The 20302-nt window shown below is 43.2% G+C and overlaps 1 protein-coding gene across 7 annotated transcripts in view; it reads right to left on the bottom strand.

Annotated features, from left to right (window-relative positions):
* The window catches only part of LOC123767697 (uncharacterized), a 52584-nt gene that overhangs the window by 8290 nt on the left and 23992 nt on the right, over nucleotides 1-20302 (bottom strand). For all 7 annotated transcript variants that reach the window (XM_045757599.2, XM_045757601.2, XM_045757604.2 and 4 more), the window contains exons 4-11: nucleotides 19316-19852; nucleotides 18909-19191; nucleotides 17322-17441; nucleotides 16872-17073; nucleotides 15803-15985; nucleotides 11412-11515; nucleotides 10243-10353; nucleotides 7282-7536 (exon numbers count right to left, since the gene is read on the bottom strand). In XM_045757599.2, the coding sequence (XP_045613555.2) occupies nucleotides 7282-7536; nucleotides 10243-10353; nucleotides 11412-11515; nucleotides 15803-15985; nucleotides 16872-17073; nucleotides 17322-17441; nucleotides 18909-19191; nucleotides 19316-19852 (1795 nt within the window). The remainder of the gene's footprint in view (nucleotides 1-7281; nucleotides 7537-10242; nucleotides 10354-11411; nucleotides 11516-15802; nucleotides 15986-16871; nucleotides 17074-17321; nucleotides 17442-18908; nucleotides 19192-19315; nucleotides 19853-20302) is intronic.

The following is a 20302-nucleotide window of genomic DNA, read 5'->3' on the forward strand; positions in this document are numbered from 1 at the left end:
AAAGTAATGAAACGCCATTTTCTGGGCGAGTCCCGGAGGCTCCTCAGAGCTATCCAGGCTGAATGGATATAACTTTTTGGCATCAGTCAATGTGCACGGAATTTTTACCTATCAGGGACCATGAGCCAGAACCTGGCCCCCTCAACAGAGGCACGGGGAACAATGGCCTATTGAAACCCCTGTGTGGTTGAGAGCATTCTATGTCTGCCATCGACCGGATCTGGCACCCAGAAAGGTAGGCGCCCCGGGTGGCAGTCAGTCCTCACTCCTCAACGTGAAACCGAGACAACTGGCTTCAACCGCTCACCCAATGCAATGCAGGCCCTACGATTACCAGGGACATTGACAAGGTAGCAAGCGGCAAAGACCCTGTTCGACTGCCAAATCCCCGTGCCCGAATGTCAACCCATGTTGCCGAAGACAGCATCAGGCGCAGCAAATTTACATAAGACGTGGACACGGGAATAGACCGCAGGCTGGCTAGATCGAATAACCCTGCAGACAACCCGAGAGACCCGAACCCGAGAACAGGGAAGAAGGGAAACCGGATCAACCCAAAGCGCATTCCCAGCCACAGAGGCCGTGCTGCACAAATAACAGCAGAGCCGCAACCGGACACAATACACGATGCACCCCCGGCCTGACCAACCAAGCAACAACCCAAGGACCCCTCCGGAAAGCAGCAGTCTCATTCTTCGCCAGAAAAGGAGATGGCTGCAAACAAACAAACTTATCACCACGACTAAAAGAGCAGAAACCCCTGTGCCGGAGGAGAGCATGAAGCTCCCCAACCTGACCCCCAGAGGCATATGCCAACAAGAAAAGAGCTTTGGGGAAACAATCCTGATCCGAAGGGGCCACAACAAACCGAGGCGAAGACAGAAACGAGAGCACTCTGTCCAAAGACCAGAACGGCTCAGGCGGTGCATGAGCAGGCCGTAGGTGAAACAACGCCTAAGGCAGCTTGTGAAACGGTGCAGAAGTAACATCAATACCGAAAGCAAGCTGCAGCGGCTCCGCCAACGCCCCACGGTACGAGGCGACAGTTTGTGTCAAGACAACGGTCCCAAACCTCCATGAGAGAAGGACAAGATCACGTCAATAAAGACGAAGGATCCCTATGAAGAGACAAAAAGAAAAGGAAGGACTGCCAGCAAAACCCCATACCACAGCCAAGATGAAGCACGCAGGTGGGACACCATCAACAAAGTCACCTGATCACCAAAAAGATGGAGAGAGACTCGAGTCAGAATTACCAGACTTGAAGACTCGAGGAGAAGACTGAACTAGCCCTTTCACGGACCGGACCGGACAGATCATTTGAAAGAGGCGGAGCCGTGGGAAAACCCCTAGGTGTGGACACCGAGCAAACAGCGCCTGAAACCAAGGCTGGCAAGGAACCAGAAGAAATGTCCGCCAGGGAACCAGGAACCCAAACCCGGCAAGCAAGGAAAGAACAAACCCAGGCGAGCAGAAACGCCCCGTCTGGGAGGAACACCCCCAGGACCTCTAAAAGACCAACAAGTCTGATAACAGATGACAACAAGAAAAAAACGCTTACAGAAACTGCCGAACCTCAGACTCCGCAAACAGCAAGGACAAAATGGAGACGAAAACTTAAAGAGCCAGGGACCAGGCAGAGGCCAACGAGGAAAACGAGCACCACGAGCCGAATCACGAGACGCGAAGTAAAAAACAGAGACCCCGCAACCCACAGAAGCAGGGCAGAACGACGCACGCGTCACCGAGTAATATATGAGAACTACTCAGGACATGTACTGCACTTAAACAAAAATGTACTTTCTGGAAAAGGAGCACAAAGAAAAGGCCGTAGCAAAGAAGGAAACCCCCCAACACACTCGGGCAGTTAATCACTGAGTAGGGAAAGACCAACAGAGGTAGACCCCAAGGTGACTTGGGGAAGATAACCCCAAGCCCCCAAGGGCGGTACTGTACTTACAGGGCACTAAGGGAAGGGAACCCTAAGCACATGCAACCCGAGTACTTGTGAATATTACTCCCAGCTTGCACGCCACCGTAAGAGCAGTACTGGACCCAAGGTACAGCACAACACAGTCTGGAACTGGAGACACATGACCAATCACATCAGCCGAAGAACTACAGGGTGGATCGCCGGCGCGGAGGTCTATGGGCACCTCCAAGTTCTGGTCAAGCCAAGAACAAGCCAAGTTCTGGCTCGTGGTCCCAGGTAGACCTAGAACTCCATTCACACTGACCGATGCCAAAGATTAGGGATATACATCTCAGCCTGAATAGCTCTGGGAAGTCGAAGAGGCTTCCCCCAGAAAAGTCCACATCATCTACAGTGACAAATCTAAGCATTAAATAAATATCAAACAAGACAGTATAAGAAAGGATAACAGTAAACATACTTCCATCACAGTTAACTGAAGAAGGCATACTTCAAAATGTATACTGAATATTCCTAAAAATATATACAGTACCATAACATTCTTCTCCATATTATATTATATTATATTATATTATATTATATTTATTTATACACACACACACACACACACACACTAGTTTTGTCTAGTAGAAACTAGTCAGTAGTTTCAAAGCGTTATATGACAGAGTGCTGGGAAGACGGGACACCACGAGCGTAGCTCTCATCCTGTAACTACACTTAGGTAATTACACACACACACACACACACACACACACACACACACACACACACACACATACACCACGAGCGTAGCTCTCATCCTGTAACTACACTTAGGTAATTACTATATTAATATACATGCAATGAGGATTTGAGGTTATGGTGGGAGGGATATAGCAGGAGTAGAGTGGGAGAAATGGGTGCAGGTGGGATGTGATGGTGGTGGATGCAAGTTCAATAGATGGCTGTGTTGGGTGCAGATGGGAGGAGTGGTTATGGTGGGTGCAGATGGGAGGGGTGGTTATGGTGGGTGCAGATGGGAGGGGTGGTTATTGTGGGTGCAGATGGGAGGGGTGGTTATTGTGGGTGCAGATGGGAGGGGTGGTTATTGTGGGTGCAGATGGGAGGGGTGGTTATTGTGGGTGCAGATGGGAGGGGTGGTTATTGTGGGTGCAGATGGGAGGGGTGGTTATGGTGGGTGTAGATGGGAGGGGTGGTTATGGTGGGTGTAGATGGGAGGGGTGGTTATAGTGGGTGTAGATGGGAGGGGTGGTTATGGTGGGTGCAGATGGGAGGGGTGGTTATGGTGGGTGCAGATGGAAGGAGTGGTTATTGTGGGTGCAGATGGGAGGGGTGGTTATTGTGGGTGCAGATGGGAGGGGTGGTTATGGTGGGTGTAGATGGGAGGGGTGGTTATGGTGGGTGCAGATGGGAGGGGTGGTTATGGTGGGTGCAGATGGAAGGAGTGGTTATTGTGGGTGCAGATGGGAGGGGTGGTTATTGTGGGTGCAGATGGGAGGGGTGGTTATGGTGGGTGTAGATGGGAGGGGTGGTTATGGTGGGTGTAGATGGGAGGGGTGGTTATGGTGGGTGTAGGATGGAGGGTGGGTGTAGGATGGAGGGTGGGTGTAGGCAGGAGGAGTGGTTATCATGGGAGAGGTGGGTGTAGGAGGAAGGAGTGGGTGTGGTGTGCTGAGATAGACACCAAAAGCTTGTTGAGTGCAATTATATCCTGGTGTTGTAAGTAACAAACTCCACTGAACCAATGAGGTACTAGCCCACAAATTTTGAATTTAAATTTACAGGTTTTTCCTTCACTGCACCAATCTTTCAATCTACTGCCACTGTCATTCATCCCTGGGAGATCACCATATTCTCATGACCTATACTCAATTCTCATGATACTCAATTTGGAGACGGGACAGAAAAATTAGGAAAGGCGGTGGCGTTGCTGTGCTGGTAAAAGAACACCTAAAGGTGAAGGAAATAATGACTGCCAATCCACAAGAAGTTGACATAATAGCACTAGAGATCTGCTATGAGGATGATAAACTAATGATGATAAATGCATATAGTCCACCGCCAAGCAGCACATGGTCAAAGGAGGAGCTAGATAGTAAACGTGAAGGTCTTATAACAATAATGAGAGAGATTATAGCGAGAGCGGATAACGATAGATCACGACTGTTGATAGTCGGTGACTTCAACTTGAAATCCATAGACTGGGAAGCATATGAAGCTAAAACAGAAGATTTTTGGACCTGTAAATTTGTAGACCTCATCCTGGAAACATTCTTGTATCAACATGTTAAACAAGCTACGAGGATGAGGGAAGGGGACATTCCCTCCATGCTAGATTTGATATTTACCAGGAAGGAGGAAGAGATATTTGACATTCAGTACCTTCCTCCCTTGGGTAAAAGTGACCATGTCTTTTTGGGAATAAAGTATGCAATGCGTTATAAGCTGGAAGAAAATAAGGAGGTTGAAGCAGTTGAAAAACCAGACTTCAGGAGAGGACATTATGGTGACCTTAGAAATTTTTTTAGTGAGTATAATTGGACAGACTTGATGCTAGGCAAGGAAGTGAATGAGATGTATGGCAAGTTTTGTGAAATATATGATAAAGGCACAAAAAAATTTATACCAAAACAGAGATGCAGAACTAGGAAACAGGATTGGTTCAATAGAAATTGCGAGAGGGCTAGAGACCGAAAGACACAAAAATGGAATCAATACAGGAAGAGGCCGAACCCCCAAACATACCAGCGATACAAAGATGCAAGAAACAACTACACGGCAGTGAGGAGAGAGGCAGAAAGAAATTTTGAAAAAGGGATTGCGGACAAATGTAAAACAGAACCAGGTCTATTCTATAAATTCATAAACAACAAATTGCAGGTAAAGGATAATATTCAGAGGTTGAAAATGGGAAATAGATTCACGGAAGATGAAAAGGAAATGTGTGAAACACTAAACGAAAAGTTCCAAAGTGTGTTTGTACAAAATGAAATCTTTAGGGAACCAGATACAATAAGAATTCCAGAGAACAACATAGAACACATAGAGGTGTCTAGAGACGAAGTGGAAAAAATGCTCAAGGAGCTCGGTAAGAACAAAGCAGCTGGCCCAGATGGCGTTTCACCATGGGTTCTGAGAGAATGTGCATCTGAGCTCAGCATTCCACTTCACCTGATCTTTCAGGCATCCCTGTGTACAGGAATCGTAGCAGACGGGTGGAAACAGGCTAACATAGTTCCAATCTACAAAAGTGGCAGCAGGGAAGACCCCCTCAATTATAGACCTGTATCATTGACAAGTGTAATAGTGAAAGTATTGGAAAAACTAATCAAAACTAAATGGGTAGAACACCTAGAGAGAAATGATATAATATCAGACAGACAGTATGGTTTTCGATCTGGAAGATCCTGTGTATCGAATTTACTCAGTTTCTATGATCGAGCCACAGAGATATTACAGGAAAGAGATGGTTGGGTTGACTGCATCTATCTGGACCTAAAAAAGGCTTTCGACAGAGTTCCACATAAGAGGTTGTTCTGGAAACTGGAAAATATTGGAGGGGTGACAGGTAAGCTTCTATCATGGATGGAAAATTTTCTGACTGATAGAAAAATGAGGGCAGTAATCAGAGGCAATGTATCAGAATGGAGAAATGTCACAAGTGGAGTACCACAGGGTTCAGTTCTTGCACCAGTGATGTTTATTGTGTACATAAATGATCTACCAGTTGGTATACAGAATTATATGAACATGTTTGCTGATGATGCTAAGATAATAGGAAGGATAAGAAATTTAGATGACTGTCATGCCCTTCAAGAAGACCTGGACAAAATAAGTATATGGAGCACCACTTGGCAAATGGAATTTAATGTTAATAAATGTCATGTTATGGAATGTGGAATAGGAGAACATAGACCCCACACAACCTATATATTATGTGAGAAATCTTTAAAGAATTCTGATAAAGAAAGAGATCTAGGAGTGGTTCTAGATAGAAAACTATCACCTGAGGACCACATAAAGAATATTGTGCAAGGAGCCTATGCTATGCTTTCTAACTTCAGAATTGCATTTAAATACATGGATGGCGATATACTAAAGAAATTGTTCATGACTTTTGTTAGGCCAAAGCTAGAATATGCAGCTGTTGTGTGGTGCCCATATCTTAAGAAGCACATCAACAAACTGGAAAAGGTGCAAAGACATGCTACTAAGTGGCTCCCAGAACTGAAGGGCAAGAGCTACGAGGAGAGGTTAGAAGCATTAAATATGCCAAAACTAGAAGACAGAAGAAAAAGAGGTGATATGATCACTACATACAAAATAGTTACAGGAATTGATAAAATCGACAGGGAAGACTTCCTGAGACCTGGAATTTCAAGAACAAGAGGTCATAGATTTAAACTAGCTAAACACAGATGCCGAAGAAATATAAGAAAATTCACCTTCGCAAATAGAGTGGTAGACGGTTGGAACAAGTTAAGTGAGAAGGTGGTGGAGGCCAAGACCGTCAGTAGTTTCAAAGCGTTATATGACAAAGAGTGCTGGGAAGACGGGACACCACGAGCGTAGCTCTCATCCTGTAACTACACTTAGGTAATTACACTTAGGTAATTACCTAGTCCTACTTTATCTTTCAAATTGCCCAGCATCATTATTCTGTAACTACTGTACAGTATTGTACAGTAGTTACTGTACAACTACTGTACAATAATATCAATTTAATTATTTATAGAACCCCCCCCCCATCAAAAACTACAACATGAAGTCATTCATTGCTTCAACACATTTTTTCTAAGTCTATTTCTTCCTTGATCTCATTCTCTTCAAAGCCTGCTCTTATAACATTAACTCCATTCCCCTCTGTTCTCACTTCATCTCTGCTTTGTCTGCCACAAACACCAACTCAGCACATCAAGGTTTCCTCCCTTTAAAACTTTCACAATTTTCAGCTTCTCGCCACCTTATTTATGCCTCTATTTAGCTTCACGTCTCTTTATTTATGCCTCTAACATTTTACACAGCTGTCCAAGCCACCCTAAAAATGTAGGGCCAGCATCTTTACAGATGTAATAAATTTTATTTTCATGGGAAGAAGTTTTGGAAAACAAACTCCCAGCCCACTTAAACACACTCGTTATCACACAGGATACAGGACTGATTGTATCACATAGTGATGGGCAGATGATGGACATAGCCCTACACCAATATAAGTTAATTGTTATACAAGAGAATGTTATGAAATACAATACTTACAGGAATCAACCACAAATTCAGTGAAAATATTATATTTTTTATTTACCTACAGCTACAGCCTTCCTGGCAACCCCATTTTCTAAATATAGTACCTGCAAGGTTTGACGATACGAGAATAATGTTTGGTCTCCATCTTGTCCCACTACGTTTGATAGAGCTACAGATCCTTGTTCATCTTTAGCCTGTGCTGAACATTTGCCTATATTATTGGCATTAGCACTAGTGCCTTGGAAAGTGAGAGCTGCAGGTATCTTGGTGCGGGACATGAGACGACGCTGAAGGGAGATGACCGAGTTATGGCTTGGACCTATTGCTTTCAATTCACCCTTTGTGACAGGCATTTTTGTCTGTAAAAAAATATTGATTCAGATATTCATTTATGTACTGGTATAATTAGACTACTTGCAGCTACTATAAGCTATCCTATAACTACTATACTTCTTGATTTAGTAATCATCCACAGAGAGACATGATACAATAACAGTATGACTTTTCAGCAGGAAAATCCTGTGTAACAAATCTACTTAGTTTTATGACAGAATCACAAATTTTACAGGAAACACATTGTTGGGTTGACTGTATTATCTGGACCTAAAAAAATGCTTTTGACAGTCCCACTCAAGAGGCTGTTCTGGAAACCAGCACATGCTGGAGTGGTGACAAGAAGACTGCTGACATGGGATGAATTTTTTTCTGACAAAGATGAGGGGTGGTAATCACAGGCAATGTATCTGACTGGAGATGTATTACTAGCAGAGTACCACAGGATTCAGTTATTGCACCAGTAATGTTCATTGTCTATATATATACAATCTACCAGAAAGAATACAGAACTATGTGAACATGTTTGTTGATGATGAGCATCACAAAACATTGTATACTGTCAATGTAAAAAAACCAGCATTGACTGTAATGAAACGCCATTTTCTGGGCGAGTCCCGGAGGCTTCCTGAAGGTATCAAAACTGACGTGTGCATATTAGTTTGGTGTCATCAGTCCCTGGAGTTGTGTGTGTCTACCGGAGACCGAAGCCAGAACCTAGTCCACTGAGAGAGGCACAAGGAGCAATGGGCATATGAGCACTCTACCTTTAGAGTTTGTCATGTCTGTGATTGACTGGGGATACCACCAGAAAGGTAGGCAAAACAATACAAACCTAAAACTGGTTAGAATTGCAACCTACGGCCAAACAGAGCCAAAGAACTCCCCCAAAATTAAACAATGAAACAAGCAAATTGTCATCTAACTAGTGTGCCCGCTTGTTAGTACCCCCCCTCCCTCGACAGGGGGAAGGGGGAAGCCCACTCAGGCGAGCCAGCCACTCCACCCCTCAGTTCATAGAATGATGAAAACTGCCGACCAGAGGGAGGGTTCAACCTCTGTCCCAGAATTGGAAGGGGCAATCTCCAAAGCTACCAGAATTTCAGCCCAAACTAAACCCCGCCCCGGCCCCAAAATACTCGAACGTTTGGGAGCCGGAAGCAGGGGAGTAGGAGCAGGGCGAACTACACCCTCCTGGAAAGGAAGCACTGGTGCAGACTGAACCATGGCTGAACTAACCAATGCCCTTTAATCCTGGTCCCTAAAACCCAAGTGGGGCAGCTCCGGGGCTTAAAACCAGGCAACCAACCTGGCTCGTTGCAACAAAGAATACCTAGCATGCAACGAAGGTGCTGCCTGACCCCTAACATCGTCAGACAAGAAATGGGTAAACTGTAAGAAGCAGAGAACAAATTCCACAAGACTCAGGGTCGTAGGTGTCGCTGACCCAACAGGCAGCATGGCGGAGGCAGGATGGATGAGCGTCACCACGAGGTAGGGCCACAAACAACCTTCATCATCACACAAGGTGAAACAGGGCTCAAAAGACACATCCCTGGTACCCCTGAGCCCAACGGGGTTTTCCAGAGCCCGTAGGTATATTAGCCCTACTGGAAGCCTAGGCACTGGGGCTAGCTAAGCCAATAACCTCTGTCTGTTGCAGGCAAACTGAGAACTGAAAATCACTGTGAAACCTCGGGGCAACAGAGGAGGACCACCAACAACCTAGGCTGGCCTAATGGGAAGCTAGGCAGACCTATTTTGTTTTGTGCTAAAAATCATCGAATTTAGTAATATTCTGACATTTATCATCCTTACCTCCTCCATCAAAAGTAAGGGAATATGCCATAAACAAATAAAAATAAAAAAACTAAGCAACACACAAACAAACCAGTCGTCAGAGAAAATCATCAGCCGCCGCTGTTTGCAGGCTGCGCCAGCTGCAGTGTGCCCCACCCAGCAAAAAAAACACTCACAACCCGGGGCAAAACAGAAAGCCCAAGACCCCCAATGTACCCAAAGGGTGAGAACAACGCCTAGCGATGAAGCCATCAAACTGGAGTGAGAACCGAATGTCCCAGGGAAGCTAACCCTAGAACGCAAGGGATGTACTTACCGGGCATCTAGGGAAGGGAACCCTAGGCACATGCACCCCAGCATACCAGAGAACATCTAGCCACCACACCATACAAAGCTGGCAAAGTCAGTCAATATATCGAGGCCAGAGGAGACGTGTTGACACTGGCACATCAGTCAAGGAACTGAGGGGTGGAGTAGCTGGCTCGCCTGAGTGGGCTCCCCTTCCCCCCCGTCGGGGGAGGGGGAGGGTACTAACAAGTGGGCACACTAGTTGGATGATGATTTGCTTGTTTCATTGTTTTATTCTAAGGGGAGTTCTTTGGCTCTGTTCGGACGTAGGTTGCAATTTTAACCAGTTTGAGGTTTGTGTTGTTTCGCCTACCTTTCTGGTGTTATCCCCGGTCAATGGCAGACATGACAAACTCTAAAATTAGAGTGCTCATATGACCATTGCTCCCTGCACCTCTCTGAGTGGACCAGGTTCTGGCTCTGGTCTCAGGTAGGCACACGAAACTCGAGGGATTGATGACACCAAACTAATATTGCATACATCAGTTTGGATAGCTTCAGGGAGTCAATGGGCCTGCCCCCCAACAGAGAAGTAAATTTACATGTCTAAAGAATTTAAGATACATCAGTAGCGCAACACAAACTTTTTCTAGTGTGAACAACCCAGAAGACGTGTAGGAAGGTACTTCATTATTTGAGTGTGACCGTAGGAGGCACTCCTTCTGCAACAGCTTCTCTCGCTCTACCTCTGCCACCTAGAAAATATTTAACAAGAGAGATAAAAACTTAGTAGAAATCCTAAATTCATTAAACATATTTTATGCAAATCCTTTTCCAAACATTAAAATATACACTTAAGTACTACTGTCACAATTAATATACTGTAGTTATAACTTGTATAGTGCGAGTAGTAATTAGGTCCAACTGAGCAGGATACAAAATATAACCCACCCAGAAAAACAATATGAACCAAAAGGCAACCAAGGTCTTTCCTCAGAAACCTTATATCTCTCTCATAACAGAGGGACCCTTGAAGACTGAGTCAGTGCTGTCTCCCATAAAACAAAGGATAGACAAAAAAAGCACAAGTAGACTCCTGCATTCTAGACAACTGTGCAGAGGTCAATCCCAAACTGCCATCTCGAACTAGGTGCTTGCAGGTTCCAATTCTGGGTCCCTTCCTTGGTATCACAAGTGATTAATCAAATGGTGGACCAGGCCAGATTTAATGGTACCCAAATGCACCATATAATAAAACTTACCAATGTATTAGTTTACAAATAAAAATGAGGTAAAAAATCCTACCCTCCCCAACTGGTTGGGTTCCTGTACTTTGACCAGAAGAAACTTTTAACACGGAAGTAGAAAAGTTGCTTCTATGTTGAATTGATTAATATCCAGTGCTTTCCCTCCTTAACTTGTGATCATCCCATTAGCAAGGATACTTCTCACTGTAGCACTTAAGTCAACACAGCCTGGGAATGTCCGATACCATAACGGGTATCAGATACAGTATTCCAGCTAAGAAACAGCTAAGAAGCTTTCCTCAGAAATTAAACATAACTATAAGATAACCTTGCCAGGTAAACCTAATTATTAAAGTAATAAAAAGCTTAATCTCAGAATGAATTCTATTTCTCCTATAAGATCCGCAACATAATCCTGTGTGATAGTTTGTAGAGAGCTATACAAGTAGTACCCAGTATAGTACCCAGACAACCTGAGTAAGACTTGCGTTCTCTGAGAAGTTCCCACTTAAGAGGCAGGAGTGTATGTTACCCGAAATATTAAATTAATGGACAAGAACACAAACCTGGCAGATATCATGGAGTGAAGGGTGGCGTGCAAACTTCGTCGATTGCTTAGAGGTGACGGCATCCTCACTGCGTGTTCTCTGAATTTTGGGCCGCTTAGCAGCTACAAATAATCCAAAGTTGGTAAAATCAAGATATTATTTTGTTGCTTATATAACATTTTACTGAAGAAACAATTTTTTTATAAAAACTGAGTTGAGATAGAACTTTTGGATATAGGAGAAATATTACAGCAAGCCCAGGGATGCCAGGGACAGGAAGAGGCAGGGTGGCTCTGCCATACTGCTCGTCAGATAATGTCACCTTGGGAACCAGCATTTATGTCAATACAGTACAGTGGAACCTCGAGTGACGAGCACCTCAATTTACGAACATTTTGAATAACAAGCACGCCGATCGCCGACAATTTGTTTCGATTGACGAGCGCTGGTTAGATTAACGAGAAAACCACATGGTGCATTCTCGCTGCTCGCTAACGGACGCCTCCAACAATGCAAGTAACTTTTTTGTTTTGTTTAAAGATGCTAATGATGCTGGGATGTAAAGACATGACTGCTGTAATGTTGCAAAGCATTGCCCTTTTTTTTGTAGAATAAAAAAAAAATTAAAAAATTGAATAAAGAACAAATGTCAAAAAGGTTTGTTCGGTGTTTGTCAGGTAAGCTGCTCCATGTTTCTTTAAAAAAAAAAATGAACAAATTTGAAAAAGACAAATGCCATAAAGGTCCGTTCAGTGTTTGTCAGGTAGGCTGCTCCATTATTAATAAATAAATGAAAAATACAAAACAAATTGAACACATTTCAAACAAAGAAAGATTGTTATAATGGAGCATCCTACCTGATGCTACCTGCATCCTACCTACCTACCTGCATCCTACCTTTTTGTTCTTTTTTCAAATTTTTTCATTTTTTTTTTTCATAGTTCATAGCCTATAGAAACCTATAGATTGTGGTTGTAAGCATTTCATGTCTGCCATCGACTGGGTCAGGCACCCAGAAAGTTAAGTACCCCAAAACAAACCCCTATTCTGGTTAAGAAATTGCTACTGAAAGCCGAATTAGTGGACAGAACTCCCCAAATGAAAACAAGCAAACGAGTATGACATCACCATGTCACTGCACCGCTGTCTGTGCAGCTTCCCCCCCTCCCCGGGCGGAGGGAAGGGGGAGCCCCAGACCTCCACACTGGCTATCCACACCCTAGTTCTGAGGCTGGATGTAAAAAAAAAAAAAAAAAAAAAAAAAAAATATTAAAAACCGCCGACCGGAGGGAGGGTTGCTGGGGAGTCTCCGGGTCTCACCCAGAAAATGGGGTTTCATTACATTCAATGTTGGTTTTCTGGGGGTAGCCCCATCGGTTTCCCGGAGCTACTTGCCCAAAGACAAAAATAAGAGGGATTACCCGGGAGGCGGTTCACACTCGCTCCTCAACTCTAAGTTGAGACAACTGGCTGCAACTCGCTACCCTGCAACATTGACAAGGTAGTGAGCGGCCAGGGGCCCCTGTTTGACCCCTAAAAGCCCCGCGCCCGAATGTCAATAACCCTGAGGACTACCTGGAAGACACAAAACCTGGATCAGGGAAGAAGGGAAACTGCATCAACCCAAAGCACGTCCCCGGCGACAATAGTCATGGCATGCACGTAACGGCGGAGAACCACCACCGGACACATGATACACCCTCGGCCTACCCAACCAAGCATCAACAACCCAAGGACCCCTCCAGAAAGCAGCAGTCTCATTCTTCACCAGAAAAGAAGACGACGGCAGCAACTGAACAAACCTACCACCAGGACCGAAAAAGCAGAAACCCAAGCGCCGGAGGAGAGCATGAAGCCTCCATCACCACCCAGGAAGTGGCATTCCTAGAGACCGCCGAGTTTCGAAACCAACTAAACCCTGATCCGACTCCGAAACCCTCAGACGTTTCGGAGCCGGAAGCAGGGGGGGTAAAGAACCAGGACGAACCACAGCAAGGGAAGGACGAGGGGGCGTGGATTGAATCAAAGTCGAAGCGACTAACATTTCCAAGTCCGGGTCCCTATAACTAAAACGGGGCAGCCTTGGAACTTTCCGGTCAGCAACCAACCTAGTGTGTTGCAGCAACCTAAAATGAGCATGCAATGCCCGAGCTGCCAGCACCTGAATAGAATTATTAGTGGACTGGGTGTACAGAGTCACAAATATGCAACAAAACTCGTAGGACCGCAGGTCAAAGGTGTCACCAACCCAGCAGGCAGCATGATGGAGGCATAAACAGTGAACATCACCTCAAAGTAAATAGACCAAGCAACCCTCAAACTCGCACAAGGCGAGAGGGGACCCCAAGGTCACTTCCATCAGACCCACATGCCCCCACAAGGTTTTCCAGTTTCCTGAGATGAAAAGTCACGCTCAGGAAAGCCCAGGCAAGGTACTGTTAACCAGCACCCAAAAACACCAACAAACTGCTAAAGCTGGTCCCTGTGTACATTCACGGGGGCCTAGCGGGGAACCACCAAGATACAAGAGGATGAGACCAAAACCAAGGGGCAGACCCCCACCAGGCAAGAAAACAAAAACAAAAGAAAAACCCTGCAAGAGGACAACATACCCAGGCGGAACAGAGCCAACCTCTATGAGAGGTTACAACTAGCTGCACAGTACCCTGCGCCAAAACCAGTGACAAATACTACCCCCAACCCAGAGGTAAACTGGAGTGAAGGAAACACCCCAGCTGACGGCAGTCAATCACCGAGCAGCAAAAGACCTTATGGATGTAGCCCCCAAGGTGACTTGTGGAAGATGGCCCCAAGCCCCATGCAGCCTAAGTACTGGAGAATATACTCCTGGCTCGTGCACCACCGAAGATAGCACCACACAAAAGGCACAAGACTGGAAATTTGGAGCCAGAGTCACACGACCTGCCAGCCTTACATCAGTCACAGAAATGGGGTGTGGATAGCTGGCAGAAGGGGTCTGGGGCTCCCCCTTCCCCCCCAAGGAGGGGGAAGCTGTGCAGACAGCACCGTGGTGATGTGGTGACACAACCCGTTCTCGCAAATTTAATAAGTCAATATTGACTTATTAAATATGTGCATAGGTGACATACTTAACATAATAGATACCCTTAAAAAGATTCATAGAAAACACCGACCTTACCTAACCTTGTTAGTATCTTAAGATAAGCATCTTATTGCTTCGTAATTACAATTATTACCTAACCTATAATAGGTATAGGTTAAGGAATAATTGTAATTACGAAGCAATAAGATGCTTATCTTAAGATACTAACAAGGTTAGGTAAGGTCGGTGTTTTCTATGAATCTTTTTAGGGGTATCTATTATGTTTAGTATATCACCTATGCACGTAGTTAATAAGTCAATATTGACTTTACGAATTTGCGAGAACGGGTTGGGTGACATCATGCTCATTTTCTCATTTTCATTTGGGGAGTTCTGTCCACTAGTTCGGCTTTCAGTAGCAATTTCTTAACCAGCATAGTTGTTTGTTTTGGGGCACTTACCTTTCTGGGTGACTGACCCCGGTCAATGGCAGACATAGAATGCTTCCAACCACACAGGGGTTTCTATAGGCCATTGCTCCTTGTGCCTCTCTGAGGGGACCAGGTTCTGGCTCGTGGTCCCCAGTAGGCCTAGAACTCCATTTGCTTAGACTGATACCAGGGTCTAATACATTCATATCAGCCCGGTTAACTCCACGGAGCTGAAGGGGCTCTCCCCAGAAAAGGTTGTATACAAGCCGCATTGGTTGCCCTACAAAACGATATCCAGATTTTGGAGGTGTCAGTGCATATATACAAAACTTCATTCAATGGCTGTTTTGTACTTGGAGATGGGTTTTCCTTAGCTTTGGATTCAGGTGAAATATAGGAAGGTTGGACCGGACATCTTTATTTTTGTCAGTGCAGCTATTTGGTGGCAGTTAGTGTTACCACTGGGTTATAATGATCTCTGTATTGCCAAGTTGAGCATGGAAAGACTTTTGAATTAATGTAAAGAATGGCTACATTCTGGACTGAATTGAGTAATATTCTTAAACGTCTTCAAAGTACCAATATAAACTGGTGGGGACAGTTTGAAAATTTCCAAAATGCACTTGTGTGTAATATAAATCTGTCTTGACTGTAGCAGATCCTAAACAGAGGACACTAGTCTTGCTGTCTTGAGCAGCAACCTGTATTGCAGTGTACTTATGTCTGGGCATCCATCAAAGTGGGAAATGGGATAAGTAATGAATGAGTTGTGTGTGTTGAGATAGGAAATTCTACTGACTTCTTTCAAGGTTACTGCTTGGAGTGGAGTTCTGAGGGGAAGTAAAGAATCAAAGATATATACGGCTAGTTATATAGTGCTCACTTAGGCCACTCAAATTCATTGGTCTACTTACCTGGTAATGTAGAGGCTGAAAAATCTGCAGAGAGTTTTCGTGGTCGCCCTCGTTTCTGCACACGTTGAGCTATATTTGAGGGAGTGACATCGTGGTCACCAAGAGAATTAATGTTCTCTTTACCACCAAAGTTCCCGAGACATGATGGGAGAAGCGAGTGGCGTTGCAGCACGCCCAGTGTATCTGAGAAGAAAATAACTATTGACACTTGATCATCAGTTTGACATCAAACAGCATTCCATCTGCTTCTCTGGCATAGGTATTTTATAATTTCATTCAATAGAATCTCCAGCTTTATCCTTTAGTCTTTATACTCAAAAATCTTATTAATAACTTTATTTCACAACCTGAGAACTATTTAAATCATATCACACTGTGTCTGACAATACCTTTTGTTCTGACAGCTTTTGTTCCAGGACCTTCTGACAGCACCCAAAACATTGCTTACAGTGAATCTCAAGTATTTATCACGTTCTACTAGGTAAACAAAATTCTACTTATGATACAACTATGTATTAAGCTAAAAATACAGTATTTTAGTGAAATACTGCAGGCTAGAGCAATGACAAACTAAGGTACCCATGTCCATCTCATTACCAAAGCTCAATAAGATTTTTGAATCATCTTTATCACTGTTGTGAGGCAACATTCATCCCAAAAGGGAGGAAAGTATCACTACACTAACTAAAGTAAACTATAACTAACACCAAAGCTAATAAGAGGGTTGTGCACAATTATCTACATTACTACGGTCATCACCATTGTCAAAAGCAGAACTAACAGCAAGGTCACCATAGCAGATGCTTGCACAGTAGCCTGTAATAACTGAGAAAGTATAGCAAAAGAACCTGAGAAGCGATATGAATCCTGAGTGAACCATAAAAGATCCGACATGCCTTCTCAGAAATATAACATGCACAGTCCTCTACTATTTTTTAAAATCAAGCTAGTTTATGGGAGCTGCTAGAATTAACACTCCACAGTAAAGTACTGTATAACAAAAGTACACGATGTAACTATGTAGATACCAAGCTAAATACCCTACACAAAACAAATGAGCAGCACTCACCATCATGACTGCCTGTGACCTCTACTGCTGGACCAACATATTGAAAAGCCTTGGCTGTGGGAACTTTCCTCACAAGTCCCAGAGATGTCAATACATTGGCAATATCATAAAGCCGTCTTCCTCTTGTTCTCAGTCGCTCTCCATCTTCTCCAACTTCTCCTATAAGTATTCGCACAGCACTTTCCAGAGAAATAATGTGTGGCTGAAATGAAAAAGAATTAATATATAAATAAGAAATGACCAAAGTTTATAAGACAAAACAAATTTAAATAAAAATGGGGCTTATATTAAAACAAGCCAGAAAAAAGCTTATACACACACAATTAATAATAGTATTTATTTACTCATTATGAACTGCCTATTTCTAACTTCTGTAGAGAAGGGAAGCAACAGACTGGAGATAAAAAGAAAGAGGGAGAAATATGGCACACAAGAAGCAGACTGACTTACTTGTGGACTGACCAATAGGAGCATCAGGAATTTCTGGCACAGGATGCCAAGTGACTTCTCTCTTCTAGTGTCCACCTTTTCTCCATCTCCACCTGAATTGGTCTTGATGCATTTAGGGAACTGCAGGAAAGTTTAGTTATGAATAAGTCATGAAATATTACACTATTACAACAGCTCACCACTCATTAATAGAAATATTGTATTATATTATGAGATATTCAACATTTATGGAAATATCACAATACGATAGCAATTCACCATTAAATCATGGAGATATTACTGTGACAGCAACTCGTCTGTTCCTTGCATCTCTTCTTCCTTGGACTTTCATGTTGATTTTTATGATTTAAGGCTTCTTGTGCCCTCCACTTTTCGATTCCCAGTACAGTACTGTACTAGCAAAACAGCCAAAATTGCCTATAATCCTAGACATGCATGAATCTAGAATCTGAATTTAGAACCAGTCTTGAATAATACTCCTGAACTTGGTGGTTGCACTGTACACTTCTGTTCTGTGGCAGCCTACAGCTGTATCTCCAGGCTTCTAGATACTCAAGTGTTATCCCTCTTAATCCTCACAGACTGGTCAATTTGATTTAGCCACAGGTGTATCCTTGATGACATGCTCTTCACAAGTCTGCCACTTAATGCACTCTTCTTGATGTTTAATTCCAACTTCTGAGTTCGGGGCGTCTAGTGGTCAACTCACGCCTTTGTCGATATGTACCTTCTCAGGAGTTTCTAGATACACCATTAGGCATGTATGAAAAGCTACTTTCTGATAATATACTTTGATGCTCTTATTTTTTCTCTAGTCCCCTTTGCACAGTTTCTCTTAGTATCAGTCAGAATATAAGAAGGCTTATGGCTGGTGACCTGGTGTTGATAAGGGCACTACCTTCCGGTGTACATCTGGGGAGCAGCCAGGTGCGAAACAGTAGCACTTTGGTCAAGATACTACTTGACAGTAGCCATGATGTCAAATAGGACTTGGAATGGATTTGAGTGTTCATAAAGCAATCTGCTGCTTTAAAGAGATATTATAGATCGACAGCCAAAACCAATAAATTGCTTAGTATCAAATGTTACCTATCAAAGTAATCTTGCTTCTGTTGCTGAAAGTTTGTTGGGACTTGATAGAACCTCAGACCTGCACCTTATTACTCAAACTGCATTGTACCAGTAATAGTTGTTCACCTCCTTGTTGAATTCCCCGATTTCCAAGATGATGGAAATTTGACTTTCCTGCCGTTTCTTCGAGTCATTTTTTCCTCTAAGGTCTTAAGCATATTTGCCTTCCTGGACATCACACATTTTGTCTTTCTACTCTCAAATTGGCATCCTGAATTAAATCTAGAGCCTCCTCAATAATATGTAAAATAGGCAGTGCTATACAGTATAGCCATACTGGCTTACAGTTTTTTTCATAACTACAGTACTATATAGTACTTTCAAATCTTTAACCATTTTCTTTATTTTTTATATCTTCTCCAGGCAAATATATTCTTACCTCATAAAAGTGAGAATGGGATAACAATGATTATGAAACCAACAAAATACAATCTAAAGTTTAAAAATGTAACTCACTTTAAAATCATTATCTAAGTGCTGAAGTGCTTGGAGGTGAGTACCAACATCCAGCTTGAGACCAAGAGCCTTCAGACGTGCCAGAGTTTCCTGAAGATGCAGTTTCCCCATCCAATGGTACATGTTCTTCTGTACACGGGCAGCCATGCTAAGGCTCTCCAAAACATTGATAATGTCATACACCCGCCGCCGCTCTGTACCTAGCATTAACGCCACTTCATCAATGACTAGACGTCGAGGAGTTTCCAAAAAAGACACTTCCATTGGAAAGTGTTCCAAGAATCTTTGTATGAAAGAAAGAAAATGTCAATTTTTAAACTATAAAATAAAGACATTATTATGGGAAAAATCATATTTCAAGTAAAAGTTATAGCAAAAGTATAATAGAGAAGAATTTTTCTACCTACTTTTCACTTAATACACCTAATGATTTATCTTTTCGGGATCCCTCAGATGAACGATTACAGGTGGTTTCATCCACTGAAGGGAGATTACCCATATTTTCTGTGACAAGATTTCCAGGGGAGCTCAGTCTAGGGTAATCAGTATTCGTAGGGTGTTTGCGAAAAGTACTGGTGGATCTGGTCAAATGTCTTGGACTCTGACCTAAACACTCGCTATTGTGGCGTCGAAATGATGACACGTTTTTGGTTGTAGCATTAGAGGCAGCCAAGAATTCCACATTTGAGGAGCACTGACTCTTTTTATCACTAATACTTTGGTTTTGAAATAAAACTTTTTTACTTGTTAATGACTCCTCCATTGATGCTATGCGAGTTAGCAACTTTAAATTGCTCATGGGAGTTAGTGGACTCCTGCCTTGACTTCCATTTGAAGGTTGGTATGGAGATGATACTCCTCTGTTTTGAGCACCTCCTCCTGTCTCTGGCGAAGAATAGGACAGTAACTTTCCATTGCTGCTTTTTTCAAGAGTGCTCCTGGATCTGAAAATAAAGTGTCCGATAAATTTCAAGTTAAACAATTAACTCTTAAACCACTCCAATCTCTTGAGAGTGATTGGCCCAGATGCTCAGATTGCCTGGAGATGATTTAAGGTGACACATTTAAAAAAAAAAGAGCCCCCGCCCATTCTAGGGAAACATCATTTGACAAGAAAGACCTCATCAATCTTTTGCCATATTTGGAAAAACTCCTGGATCCTGTAGTTTCCTTCCAGGGCTTTAGTGAAAAGATGTGGACCATTTCTGGTGCATCGCCATCCTTTGTCTGGGCATGCAAGGTGGCCATGCTATGAATCATCAAGCCTTTAACAACAAGAGTGATTTCCACATGTTCAGCAATATTTAAAGGAAAAATGTGCACTATGTGCAATTATAAGATTTAAGCTTTAAAAAAATTACATATATACCCTGTATGTGTGTGTGTGTATATAT

The sequence above is a fragment of the Procambarus clarkii genome, chromosome 67 (genome assembly GCF_040958095.1).
Source record: "Procambarus clarkii isolate CNS0578487 chromosome 67, FALCON_Pclarkii_2.0, whole genome shotgun sequence".
Lineage (NCBI taxonomy): Eukaryota > Metazoa > Arthropoda > Malacostraca > Decapoda > Cambaridae > Procambarus > Procambarus clarkii.